The sequence below is a fragment of the Oryx dammah genome, unplaced genomic scaffold, assembly GCF_014754425.2.
Source record: "Oryx dammah isolate SB20612 unplaced genomic scaffold, SCBI_Odam_1.1 HiC_scaffold_28, whole genome shotgun sequence".
In the NCBI taxonomy this organism is placed as follows: Eukaryota; Metazoa; Chordata; class Mammalia; order Artiodactyla; family Bovidae; genus Oryx; species Oryx dammah.
The window spans coordinates 116811528-116824233 of record NW_024070212.1 but is presented as its reverse complement, the minus strand read 5'-3'; the positions used below and the strand labels follow the sequence as shown (position 1 = coordinate 116824233).

At 44.6% G+C, this 12706-nt stretch overlaps 1 protein-coding gene across 1 annotated transcript; it reads right to left on the bottom strand.

The window, feature by feature from the left end:
- Positions 1-261: 261 nt before the first annotated feature.
- Positions 262-1212, bottom strand: LOC120856647 (olfactory receptor 12-like). Its single transcript, XM_040231991.1, has one exon. The coding sequence runs from the start codon at positions 1210-1212 to the stop codon at positions 262-264; it is 951 nt and encodes a 316-aa protein (XP_040087925.1).
- Between the last annotated feature and the right edge of the window lie 11494 nt (positions 1213-12706).

The following is a 12706-nucleotide window of genomic DNA, read 5'->3' as shown; positions in this document are numbered from 1 at the left end:
TTTACCATCTGAGCCACCAGGAAAGTCATGACTCTACTGAGTCTTCATCATCATGAACTGTTAATTATCTGATGGCAAAGATTTTGCCACTCACCCTTGAAATGGGCGACCCATGATTTGTTTCCAGGAAGGGTTGAATGAAATGCTGGATGAAAGAATGAATTAGATGAATAAAGAATGAATTCCTCAAACCAAACCCAGTGCCTCCCCTCAAGTCCTCTTGTCCTCTCCTCAGGACACTGTCTCCCTGGTCCCCCTCCATCACGTGGCCGTGTGTCTCTGCCCCAGTCTCCGCATGGCATCCTTCACGTCCTTGTTTCTCAGGCTGTAGATGAGGGGGTTGAGCATCGGGATGACCAGGGTGTAGAAGACGGAGACCACCTTGCCCTGCTCCATGGACGCCACAGCTCCCGGCTGGGCATACATGACAAAAAGGGTCCCATAAAAGAGGGACACGGCTGTCATGTGGGAGCCGCAGGTGGAGAAGAGCTTGTGCCTCCCTCCTCCTGAGCGCATCCTCAGGATGGTCACTGTGATGTAGCCATAGGAGACGAGGACCACAAGGGTGGTGCCCATGATGATGAGGCCAGAGATGGCAAACATGACCAGCTCATTGATGGTAGTGTCAGCACAGGCAAGCTTGAGCAGAGGTGGCACATCACAGTGGAAGTGGTCAATGTGGTTGGAGCTGCAGAATGGGAGAGTGAATGTTAAGGGGGTCTGCACAATGGAGTTGAAGAAGCCCCCACAGTAGGTGCCCAGCACCAGGCGGGCACAGACCAAGGGGCGCATGGAGATGGGGTAGCGCAGGGGGCTGCAGATGGCCATGAAGCGGTCATAGGCCATCACAGCCAAGAGGAAACCCTCTGTGGTGACCAGCAGGGAGAAGAAGAAGAACTGGGTGGCACAGCCTGTGAAGGTGATGAGCTTGGAGGAGGACAGGAAGGTGGCCAGGGCCTTGGGGGCAATGACAGACGAGTAGCACAGGTCCAGGAAGGAGAGGTTCTTGAGGAAGAAGTACATTGGGGAGTGCAGACGGGCATCCAGGGTGATGACCACCATCATGGTGAGGTTCCCCAGGACGGCCACCATGTACAGGGCCAGGAACAGAGCAAACAGCAGGGCCTGGGTCTGTGGGCCACACCCAAATCCATCCAGCACAAACTCCTGCAGAGGCATCACTGAGATGTTTCCATTTTGGGGGGTTGACATGGTCCTGAGCTGGGGGACACGAGGCAGAGAGCAGAGAGCTGGTAGGAGGCAGGGAGAGGGAGCAGGTCAAGGCCACAAGGTCATACTCTCTTGGAAAACAGGAGCCCTTCAGTGCCTCACTGCCCACTGACCAAGGGACCACCAACTGCCCAGCTCTGCTGCCAGATGAGCTCAAAACTGACCTGGAAAGGAACATTTACTCCAGTTCACTAATTTATAATTATGCAAGTTCATTCCCTCTGTCAGAGACTCTGTCTGAGCTGCTGTCATTGTGTGGTGGGGGCATGTCAGGGGCTTTGCAGAGTTCAGGACCTTCAGTGTGAGGAACATTGCAGCCCCTGTGCCTCCTCTAATATATGCTTTCCATCCCCAAGGGGATGCTTCTGAGTTGTGTCATTACCTGTCCTTCTTCAACATCTAATCATGCACTTTCTTTCCTTGTTAACCCAGTTCATAAATTTTGGAAATGTTTACTGAGTGCTTCCTGCCCACGTGGAAGGCCAAGCTGGAAGGAGAGCAGGAACTAGCAATGATCGGGTGAATTTCTGTCGTTTTGTCTTGCAGACCCTGAGCCCCATCTCAGCATCACTGTCTGGAACCTGGACTACACTATTGTTCTGTCCCCAGAGCACTGTGCATCCTTGAGGATATCGGGGGACCTCTAGTGCTGGACAAATTTGGGAAGGAAATAACCCAACTCCACAGTCTGAGAAGCAGCAGGACAGGAGCTGTGACTCATTCAGGAGATGGGCATGTCTTCTCCTGTCCTGACTTCCATGCCCCTGGGTCCTCTGCACACCCTATGTAGTGATTGCTTGGAGCCCTGGGAGCCTCCAACATGGTCACATCTCCTCAGTGTCTCGGTCCTCCTGCTGGGTGCTGCTTCCTGTCCCTGTCACAGCCCAGACCGCCCTGGTCTGCCCTGAGCAGGGATAACCACCACATTCTCATGGCACATGGGGACCAGCTCTGTGATGGCCAGAGGAATTATCAGGGGAGATGCAGCCTGAAGGGGGAGGTGTGGTGAAGGACGGAGGGCCCAGAGCTGCAGCGTCTCCCACAGTGTAGATGAGGATCAATAAGAAGGTGTATTTCAGAGCAAAGCCCATGTGGTCTAGAGGTCAGATCTATAGCATCGTGAGCTGGCTTACTTTGGAAGGAGAGGGGGTGCACAAGCAGAGGCTGGGTGGTCAGTGGTTCCTCTAGAGAAGCAGTGGCCTCCACGTTCCTTCAGGAACTTCTCTTGAAGTTTTCTTAGAAGGTGCCCTGAAAGATTCTATACTTTCCAGCAAAGGAGTGGTTGATGACCATGGAGGTTGTCCAGCTTTCCTCTCCTGGGCTATTTGACTCCCACCCTCATAAGACAGCAGAGCAGGACAGTCTGACCTGGATGTCCAGGCAGATCCCTCTCAAATTCAGGGCTGGAGCTGGTGCTCAGGGTGGAGTTGAGGGTCTGCCCTACACACGTTGGTTGCACACCCTGGTACCCAGCCAGTTCCTGTTCCCCTGTGCTCACAACTGAGGTGGCCATGACCTAGCTGTCCACTTCTGCTTGGCCAGGTCCTCTGAAGATAATCCTGGCAAATGTGACCAGAGTGACCATCTTCCACCATTCTCAGGTTGACTGGCCTTTCTCCTATATCCTTGGGGTTCTTAGCTTCATATTTGTGAATGTTTTCCAGGACAATTCATCTGCATCAGGGGCCTTGGGTCATCACAGCAGTGACCCTAGGATGCCTGGGGGAGCCCCGGAGGAGTGACTGGCTTTTTTTTCTAGGAAGTCAAGCTGCCGGGAGCCAGCACAAGGAATCCCGCCAGTGGCAAAGGTCATGAGGAAGAGACCCGACAGGCAAAGGCGAGTCGGATCTAGAGGGAACCTCCCTGGACCTACTCGAGCATCTACCTCAAAACCAGAATCTGTCTGCCTTACTATATTATGCCTTTCACCAACTCCTCTGACATTAACAGGGGGCTGTCCCCCCACCACCTTTTCCTGGAAAAAGTTAATTTAGAGCTTTTAGATAATAAGTCTCCTGGGCATAATTAGAGTGTTTCAATCCAAAAACCCCTCTGATGGCTTTCTAGCCTGCCTGACAGGTTTATCCGGACTCTTACAGCTACACATGTGATTGTTTACAGCCTCCCGACCATGAGAGGCACAGGAAGCTTAAAAAATTCTAGGAATGTAGGGCCTTCCAAGGAGTCAAAATCATTAGAATAGAATTGATTAAGTGTTTCATTGTTGAGCCAATACTTGCTGCCAAGTTTTCATATCTTTTATTTGTTGATATAGTTGGTATGTAGAAAAAACAGGTAGTAGCCCTGGCATTAGCAACGTTAGATCATTGAGTTAAGTACTTTCTTTGTTATAACCCACTGCACCTTTGTTCTACAGGAATGTAACTTTATTTAGTACTTTGAGGGTGATGCAGATGAAAGAAAAAACATTTCAAGGGAAAATGAGTTTTCTGGTTGATAGACATTTATCTAGGAGAAGAGCCATAAAAATGTTAACAGGCCTCTTGGCCAGAAGATAATGTAAATCACCTGAGACCTTTTGTATATGGGAAGGTATGCGAAAAGAAAGCCTGGTCTCAATAAGGGTCAGGACTGCTGCCCCTGCATAACTCAGCATATTCCATTATTTCTTTATGTACAACTTGGGGTATATAAGCTGCCTTTGAAAATAAAGTTGTGGGTCTTGCTCTGATGCTTGGCTCCCCCATGTCATTCTTTTCTTATTCTCCCTTTTCAGGCTGAATTCCCATCTGGAGCATAGAGGCTCGCCATGTCTACTTATTTGCCTGGGCTTTTAAGACCCACGCGAGAGGGAGCCCAAGGTGGGGCACCCTTCGCTATTCAAGTGGGCGCCTGTGGCCTACGTAGACGGTGCAAGTCCCTTGTCTAGGGGCTTTATTTGCTTTCTATGTAAACCAAGGAATGCAGCCTCTTTTCTCCTCTATTTTCTCTGCTACATTATTCTTTCCCAATCTCTCTTTATATCTCTAAATAAATAAATCTCTCCTCGCCGACTCTGTCCCCACTTTGAATTACCCTGGATCTGCCAGGGCTGGACCCCAGCACCAAGCTACCAGCTTTGTTATAAAAAACAAACTCACATGTTCCTTTGGCCTGTTGAGATGATCCAGTGAGGTTATTTTAGTGGCTTTAGTAAACCTGTGTGAATTGAGCCTGAGAAATTCTTGCCTAATAAAGCAAAAAATTCAGTTTTTATCTGCAAGTCTCAATTTGTATTAACTATGGCTGAATCCTTCCTTGTGAGCTGATCTCACATGTGGTCTGAGGGCCTATAGCATCCAGCAGAGCCTGGAGCTTGTCAGAAAAGCAGAGCCTCGGGCACTGAACTAAACCCCACATTTATAAGAGACCCACTGATTATTTCTATTCTCTTTAAAGTTCAGACTGGCTGCCCTCAACAACCCTGTGTAGTGCAGCAGGGGTGGAGGGGGGCAGTGTTGATTAGGCTCCAGGTCCCCAAGACTCACCTGTCAGTGATGCTGACCACGCCCTGCTGAGTGATGGCCACACTGCTCCTGGGATGTCAGGAGGGGCATGGCTCACCCAGGACCCTGTGCTCCTGGGGAGGATGGGACTCCTGACCCAGGTCTGTGTTGATGATAATGACGTGGTGCTCAGGACACTGTGCTGTTCAGCTCTGGCTTCCTGTGCAGGGAAGTGAGAGTGGGGAGGGGTTAGCAGAGGACTCCTGTGTTCCCAGTGAGGGTCTGTCCCGTGTCCATGTTCTTGCTGTAGGAAGCTCCTGGGTCTTAGAACAAGTAAGAGATAGGAGGATTCAGTTCACTTGCTCCTTTAGATCTGATCCTGTGTTTGGGTAGTGTGTCCTGCAAACTGCACTTCAGGGTCTCTTTGCTGGGGAAGATACATCTATCTGAGCTAGCTGGGAATAGAGGCCTCAAGTGGCCAATTAGCTGAGACTTGGGCTCTGAGTGCACTGGGACTCTCAACTCCCTGGGTCCCCGGAAGCTACCCTCCAGTGGCCAATCTTGCTCTGATTCCCCTCAATTCAAGACAGAGGAGGCAAGAAGCCTGAAACCCTTCAGAAAGCACTGGGGGCCAACAGGAAAGAAGGAAGAGAACTTAGAGGGACCCAGTGGCCCTCCTTGGAGAGCTGTCCTCCGGGCAGCAGGTGTGACATCTTGGTCTGTGGCCCATCCCCCTCCCCTGTCCCACCCCCACTGGTTGTTTTGAGGAAAACCGTTGAGTAAGAAAACTGGACCTGTGTTCCAAGCACAGCCCTTTCTATGCATCTGTTATCATTAGATGCACAGAAATATTGTCCTGTCTTCAGTGTGGCCTGACACTCAATGAAGACTTAGATATATGTGCTAAATCAGCTTAAATATATATGCCAAATCATTGTAATCCTGGTTAGAAATCCAAAGTGAAAATGAAACAGTTAGTAGTTCAGTTACATCTGATTCTTTGCGACCCCATGGACTGTAGCCCACCAGACTACTTTGTCCATGGGATTGCCCAAGCAAGAATATTGGAGTGGGTTGCCATTCCCTTCTCCAGGGGATCTTCCCAACCCAGGGATCAAACTGGAGTTTCCTGAATTGCAGGCAGATTCTTCACTGTCTGAAGGTGATATGTGATTATTAGAAAAATACAGAAAGTATAATTTAAATTAATATATACATCCAAATAATTGGGAGATTGGGATTGACACATATACACTATTGATCCTATGTATAAAATAGACAATTAAAGAGAATCTACTATATAGCTCAGGGGACTGGACTCAATACACTGTGGTGGCCTGAATGGGAAGGAAATCCAAAGGGGGGAATATATGTGTATATGTAGCTAGTTCACTTTGCTGTTCAGTAGAAATTAATGAAACATTGTAAAACAACTGCACTCCAATGAAATTAATTTAAAAATGAAATACATACATCCAACTAATAGTGTATATTTTATCATACATCTTCCAGTAATTGATAAAACAGGGGAAAAATTAAAGTAATATGTTAGATTTAAAATATTAACTAATTGAACCTCCTCAGCACAAAGTCAAAAACAGCAACTGCAGAATTTAAATTCCCTTGAGACACACAGAATATCACTGTAGTAAGGTGAAAAGTGTCTCCAAAAAAAATTAATAATGTCTACCCAGAAAACCAGAGTATGATCTTATTTCCAAACGAATCGGCTAGCATGAGGTCATGCTGGATTAGGTAGGTCCTAAGTCCAATGACTGGGGTCTTTATAGGAAGAGGAAATGATACGGAGACACAAAGACACAAGGGCAAAGGGCATGTAAGACTGGACGGAGGTTGGAGGGATGCAGCAAAGGGGAAGAAATGCCCCCAAATGCCAGGAGCCTGTCCCATTCTTCTTTGTCAAGAGTTTTCAAGGGCAGCGGTCTCTGCTGACAACTTGATTTTGAATGTCTATCATTACGACCTACGGAGAAGGCAATGGCACCCCACTCCAGTACTCTTGCCTGGAAAGTCCCATGGATGGAGGAGCCTGGTGGGCTACAGTCCATGGGGTCGCTAAGAATTGAACACCACTGAGTGACTTCACTTTCACTTTTCACTTTCATGCACTGAAGAAGGAAATGGCAACCCACTCCAGTGTTCTTGCCTGGAGAATCCCAGGGACGGGGGAGCCTGGTGGGCTGCTGTCTGTGGGGTTGCACAGAGTTGGCCACGACTGAAGTGACTTAGCAGCAGCAGCAGCAGCATTATGACCTAAGAGAGAGTACAATTCCTTTTGCTATAAGTCACCAAATTTGTGTTAATTAGCTATGGTGGCCCTGCTGACTGAAGCAGGAGGGTGGTGAGGGAGTTTGCTTTCACCTGGCAAAGTCAGCAATACACTTCACTGTTTTATGTTGTTCTCCAGCTCTGTGTCAAAATGCACTCTGCAGAGATCTTCAGCATCTTTCCCAGTTCTTCCATATTCTAGTTCAGTTATTTCAATTGTTTTAAACACAATTAACGTACAGCAATTTACTTGTGGAATCTGCTTAGTAGAGACACTTTAGCTTGTTTCTTTCTTTATACTCCTTATTCAATACTGAATATTATGCAATGGACATCTTCCCCTCTTAAGTGGATATCTAGATGTGTACTCCTGAGTAGAAAGGCACATTTTTTTTTCAAGCTCGTTAATTTTCATCTTAATCTTACTTTATTAAGGTTCCTTTCCTTCCATCTTCGTTTTTGCCATTCAGTTACTCTACTCAACTCTAAAACTTTCCATTTTAAGAAGTCCTGGCTCCATGGGAGAAAAGTAATCTATAAGCTGCTCCAGTGACCACAGTGTTGGATAACTGTGGGCACAGAGGATTGATCAGTTCAGTCAGCTCAGTCACTCAGTCATGTCTGACTCTTTGCAACCCCGTGGACTGCAGCACGCCAGGCCTCCCTGTCCATCACCAATTCCCAGAGTCTACCGAAACTCATGTCCATTGAGTCGGTGATGCCATCCAGCCATCTCATCCTCTGTCGTCCCCTTCTCCTGCCTTCAATCTTTCCCAGCATCAGGGTCTTTTCAAATAAGTCAGCGCTTTGCATCAGATGGCCAAAGTATTGAAGTTTCAGCTTCAGCATCAGTCCTTCCAATGAATATTCAAGACTCATTTCCTTTAGTATGGACTGGTTGGATCTCCTTGCAGTCCAAGGGACTCTCAAGAGTCTTCTCCAACACCACAGTTCAAAAGCATCAATTCTTTGGTGCTCAGCTTTCTTCAGGGTCCAACTCTCATATCCACACATGATTCCTGGGAAAACCATAGCTTTGACTAGACAGACTTTTGCTGGAAAAGTAATGTCTCTGCTTTTTAATAAGCTGTCTAGGTTGGTCAAAACTTTTCTTCCAAGGAACAAGCATCTTTTAATTTCATGGCTGCAGTCACCATCTGCAGTGATTTTGGAGCCCCAAAAAACAAAGTTTCTCACTGTTTCCCCATCTATCTGCCATGAAGTGATGGGACCAGATGCCATGATCTTAGTTTTCTGAATGCTGAGCTTTAAGGCAACTTTTTCACTCTCCTCTTTCACTTCCATTGGGAGGCTCTTTAGTTCTTCACTTTCTGCCATAAGGGTGGTGTCATCTGCATATCTGAGGTTATTGATATTTCTCCTGGCAATCTTGATTCCAGCTTGTGCTTCATCCAGCACAGCATTTCTCATGATGTACTCTGCAGATAAGTTAAGTAAACAGGGTGACAATATACAGCCTTGACATACTCCTTTCCTGATTTGGAACCAATCTGTTGTTCCATGTCCAATTCTAACTGCTTCTTCTCGACCTGCATACAGATTTCTCAGGAGGCAGGTCAGGTGGTCTGCTATTCCCATTTCTTCAAGAATTTTCCACAGTTTATTGTGATCTGCACAAAGGCTTTGGCATAGCAACAAAGCAGAAATAGATGTTTTTCTGGAACTCGCTTTTTCTATGATCCAGCAGATGTTGGCAATTTGATCTCTGGCTCCTCTGCCTTTTCTAAATCCAGCTTGAACATCTGGAAGTTCATGGTTCATGTACTGTGGAGAAGGGAATGGCAAACCACTTCAGTATTCTTGCTCTGAGAACCCCTTGAACAGAGGATTGATAATCCATGACAATTCCTCTCTTCTGTTGCAGTTTTTTCCACCAAGTCTCTGTGGGTCTGGACTTCCTACATTCTACATGGTGCATTCTATGTTTAATCAGTTTGTTCATTGTGTAGGAACTCTATCAAGGGCAGATAGCATCAATTTATAAAATCATGAAAATCTTTAACGTTGGAGGACAACAATTTTGAGTAGGCACAAGTTATAGTAGCATTTAGGCAAATTTCATTCTCTTTAGCTGGATGATGGTGAATTCCATGAGTAAACATGACTTCATGATTTTTTTTCTCCAAATGTGTACAATATAAAAATAAATCATTTTTTCTATCCTAGATGAGAAAGGTGAGTGCTGTGACTCGAGTTCTGGGCATCATCCCCATGCCATGGGAATGGTGGAGCAGGAGCCCAGGAGAGTTTCTGCCCCAAATGGAACCAAGATTTTGCCTCAGATCCCTGACCTCTCTCCTGTGTGAGAGGCACTCAGCCAAAATTATTCCTACTGCCATCAAATTAACTTTAGGGAATACTTTGGCCATGTATTTAAATTATCATTCTTGTTATTTAAAACAGAGCCATGGATATTTGGTTTGGGTGAAGTATGAAAGAAAGATTAAATATTTGGTTTCTCTTTGGAATCATCACCATTAGGGCACAATTAAAATGTATCCATCAATCATATCTTTTGTGCCAGTCATTGCTTGAGATGTTTTATTCATGTACATTATCTCAGGTGAGCCTGGCCATGTGAATATATTTTTAATTGCAGTACGTATGTGAATCTGTGTGTGTTATAGTTGATGTTTAATCCTATGTTAGTTTCTGGTGTACAGCATAGTGATTTGACATTTACATATATTATGAAATGATCACTTGAACAAGTCTAGTAACCATCTGTCTCCACACAAAGTTTTTACAACACTTTTGACCACATCCCTTATGCTGCATATGAAAGCCCAGTGATTTATTTTTTGTATATTCCCTTCACCTATTTATCCCCTTTAGTGCCCTCCCTTCTGGCAACCACTCATTTATTCTCTGTATCTGTGAGTCTATTTCTGTTCTGTTTGCTTATTTGCTTTTAGATTCAAAACGTAAGTGGAGTCATATGGTATTTTCTTTTCCTGTCTGACTTGTTTCACTTAGGTTAATACCCTCTAATTCCACCTACAAAGGTGAACTTCCTCCTCTGCTCTCTGATTCCTCTGGGCTTCAGTTCACGTTGAGCATTCATGCTCAGTTCATGTTCAGTTCAGCACGCTTGCTTCTTTCTTTATCAGGAACACTTCAAAAACATTGAATTGATTCATTAGCATTCTCCGATTGTGACTAAGTTTTTTTTTTTTGTATTATTATGAATTCATATTGAATGTATTTGATGTATTTGAATGTATTGTAATTACTATTCTTAATAACATCAAATTGTCCCATTTTTAGCCAGTGGGCAGCTCTTCAATTTGGTCCAAAGCCAGACCTGACCTACCAGCCTTTGATCACCTTTTTGTTCCTGAACTGGTACGATGTTCTGACTTGGGCATTCTTCTAAGAATCCAGGTACCTATTGGTGGGGTATGAGTCCTTTAACCCACACTCCCATAGCTGATTGACCTGTTTAACTTAACTCACCACCTGTTTCCTCTTAGCTTCCTTATGGATCTTCTACCTGCTGACTTCTGATTGTGACAGTGCCCAGGACTCAGGGATCTGAATTTTCCTCCTTGCTGTCACTGGCTGAATGACATCATAGAGCTTCATAGCTTTATCATCTCATTTTACAGTTCTACAATCTTCCCCAGCTCAGAATCTTTTCCTATGAGTTGACTCTTCACACGAGGTGGTCAGTTGGAGCTTCAGCATCAGTCCTTCCAGTGAATATTCAGGGTTGATTTCCTTTAGGATTGACTAGTTTGATCTCCTTGTTATCCAAAGACTCTCAAGAGTCTTCTCCAGCACTACAGTTCAAAAGCATCAATTCTTCGGCGCTCAGCCTTCTTTATGGTCCAACTCTCATATCTGTACATGACTACTGGAAAAACCATAGCTTTGACTATATAGAACTCTGTTGGCAAAGTTAAGTCTCCACTTTTTAATATGTTTTCTATGTTTATCATAGCTTTTCCTCCAAGGAGCAAGTGTCTTTTAATTCTGTGGCTGCAATCACTGTCCTCAGTGATTTTGGAGTACAAGAAAATAAAATCTGCCACCGTTCCCACCTTTCCCCCAACTATTGAAGTGATGGAATCAGATGCCATGATCTTAGTTTTTAAATGTTGGTTTTTAAGCCAACTTTTTCACTCTCCCCTTTCACCCTCATCAAGAGGCTCTTTTAATTTCTCTTCACTTTCTGCCATTAGGGTGGTATCATCTGTATATCTGAAGTTGTTAGTATTTCTCCTGGTAATCTTGATCCCAGCTTGTGATTCATCCAGCCCAGCATTTCACATGATGTACTCTACATATAAGTTAAATAAACAGAGTGGCAATATACAGCTGTGACATACTCCTTTCCCAATTCGGAACCAATCCGTTGTCCCATGCTTGGTTCTAACAGTTGTTTTTTGACTTACATACAGGTTTCTCAGGAGACAGGAAAGGTGGTATGGTATTCCCATCTCTTTAAGAATTTTCCATAGCTTGTCGTGGCCTCTTTAATATTTCTCAAGCATGCTGGCCACACTTCCTCTGGGGTCAAAATAGCACCTGTTTTCTTTTCTTTCTTTCTTTCTTTTTTTTGTCTTCCTGGGATACTTGCTTGGCTAGTTCTTGACCTTCCCTGTGAGGACTGCCTTAATGTCTGTGCTTGATAACAGTGTTCAAAACTGCAGTGATGATGGGAGGTAATCCCAGAAAAGTACAAGAAGTTGGCAGAGCCTTGCACTGATTTTCTTAACTGATTTCCTGTATCTTGGAATATAAAATAACATGTTCTTGCCGCCTAAGCTGCTGTTAGGTATTTTGCCTGTAGCCAAATGTTTTCTGTTCACATAGACCACATTTCTGTATGTGCCCAGATTCATTGCTAGGTTCCTTAGACTTGGGTCACTCTTTTAAAGATGATTTAGTTTCAATTTCTGAATGTAAATAGTTTTTAATTTTTTTCTTACACACAAATATATAATTTCTTTAAATGAAAAAACATTTTTATACACACCAGATTTTTTAAATTTATTTTTATTTATTTATTTATTTTACTTTACAATATTGTATTGGTTTTGCCATACATCAACATGAATCCACCACGGGTGTATACCTGTTCTGATCCTGAACCCCACTCCCACCTCCCTCCCCATACCATCCCTCTGGGTCATCCCAGTGCACCAGCCTCAAGCATCCTGTATCCTGCATCGAACTTAGACTGGCAATTCATTTCTTATATGATATTATACATGTTTCAATGCCATTCTCCCAAATCATCCCACCCTCTCCCTCTCCCACAGAGTCCAAAAGACTGTTCTATACATTGGTGTCTCTTTTGCTGTCTCGCATACAGGGTTATCGTTACCATCTTTCTAAATTCCATATACATGCATTAGTAAACTGTATTGGTGTTTTTCTTTCTGGCTTACTTCACTCTGTATAATCGGCTCCAGTTTCATCCACCTCATTAGAACGGATTCAAATGTATTCTTTTTAATGGCTGAGTAATACTCCATTGTGTATATGTACCACAGCTCTCTTATCCATTTGTCTGCTGATGGGCATCTAGGTTGCTTCCATGTCCTGGCTATTATAAACAGTGCTGTGATGAACATTAGGGTACACGTGTCTCTTTCAATTCTGGTTTCCTTGGTGTGTATGCCCAGCAGTGGGATTTCTGGGTCATAAAGCCATTCTATTTCCAGATTTTTAAGGAATCTCCACACTGTTCTCCATAGTGGCTGTACTAGTTT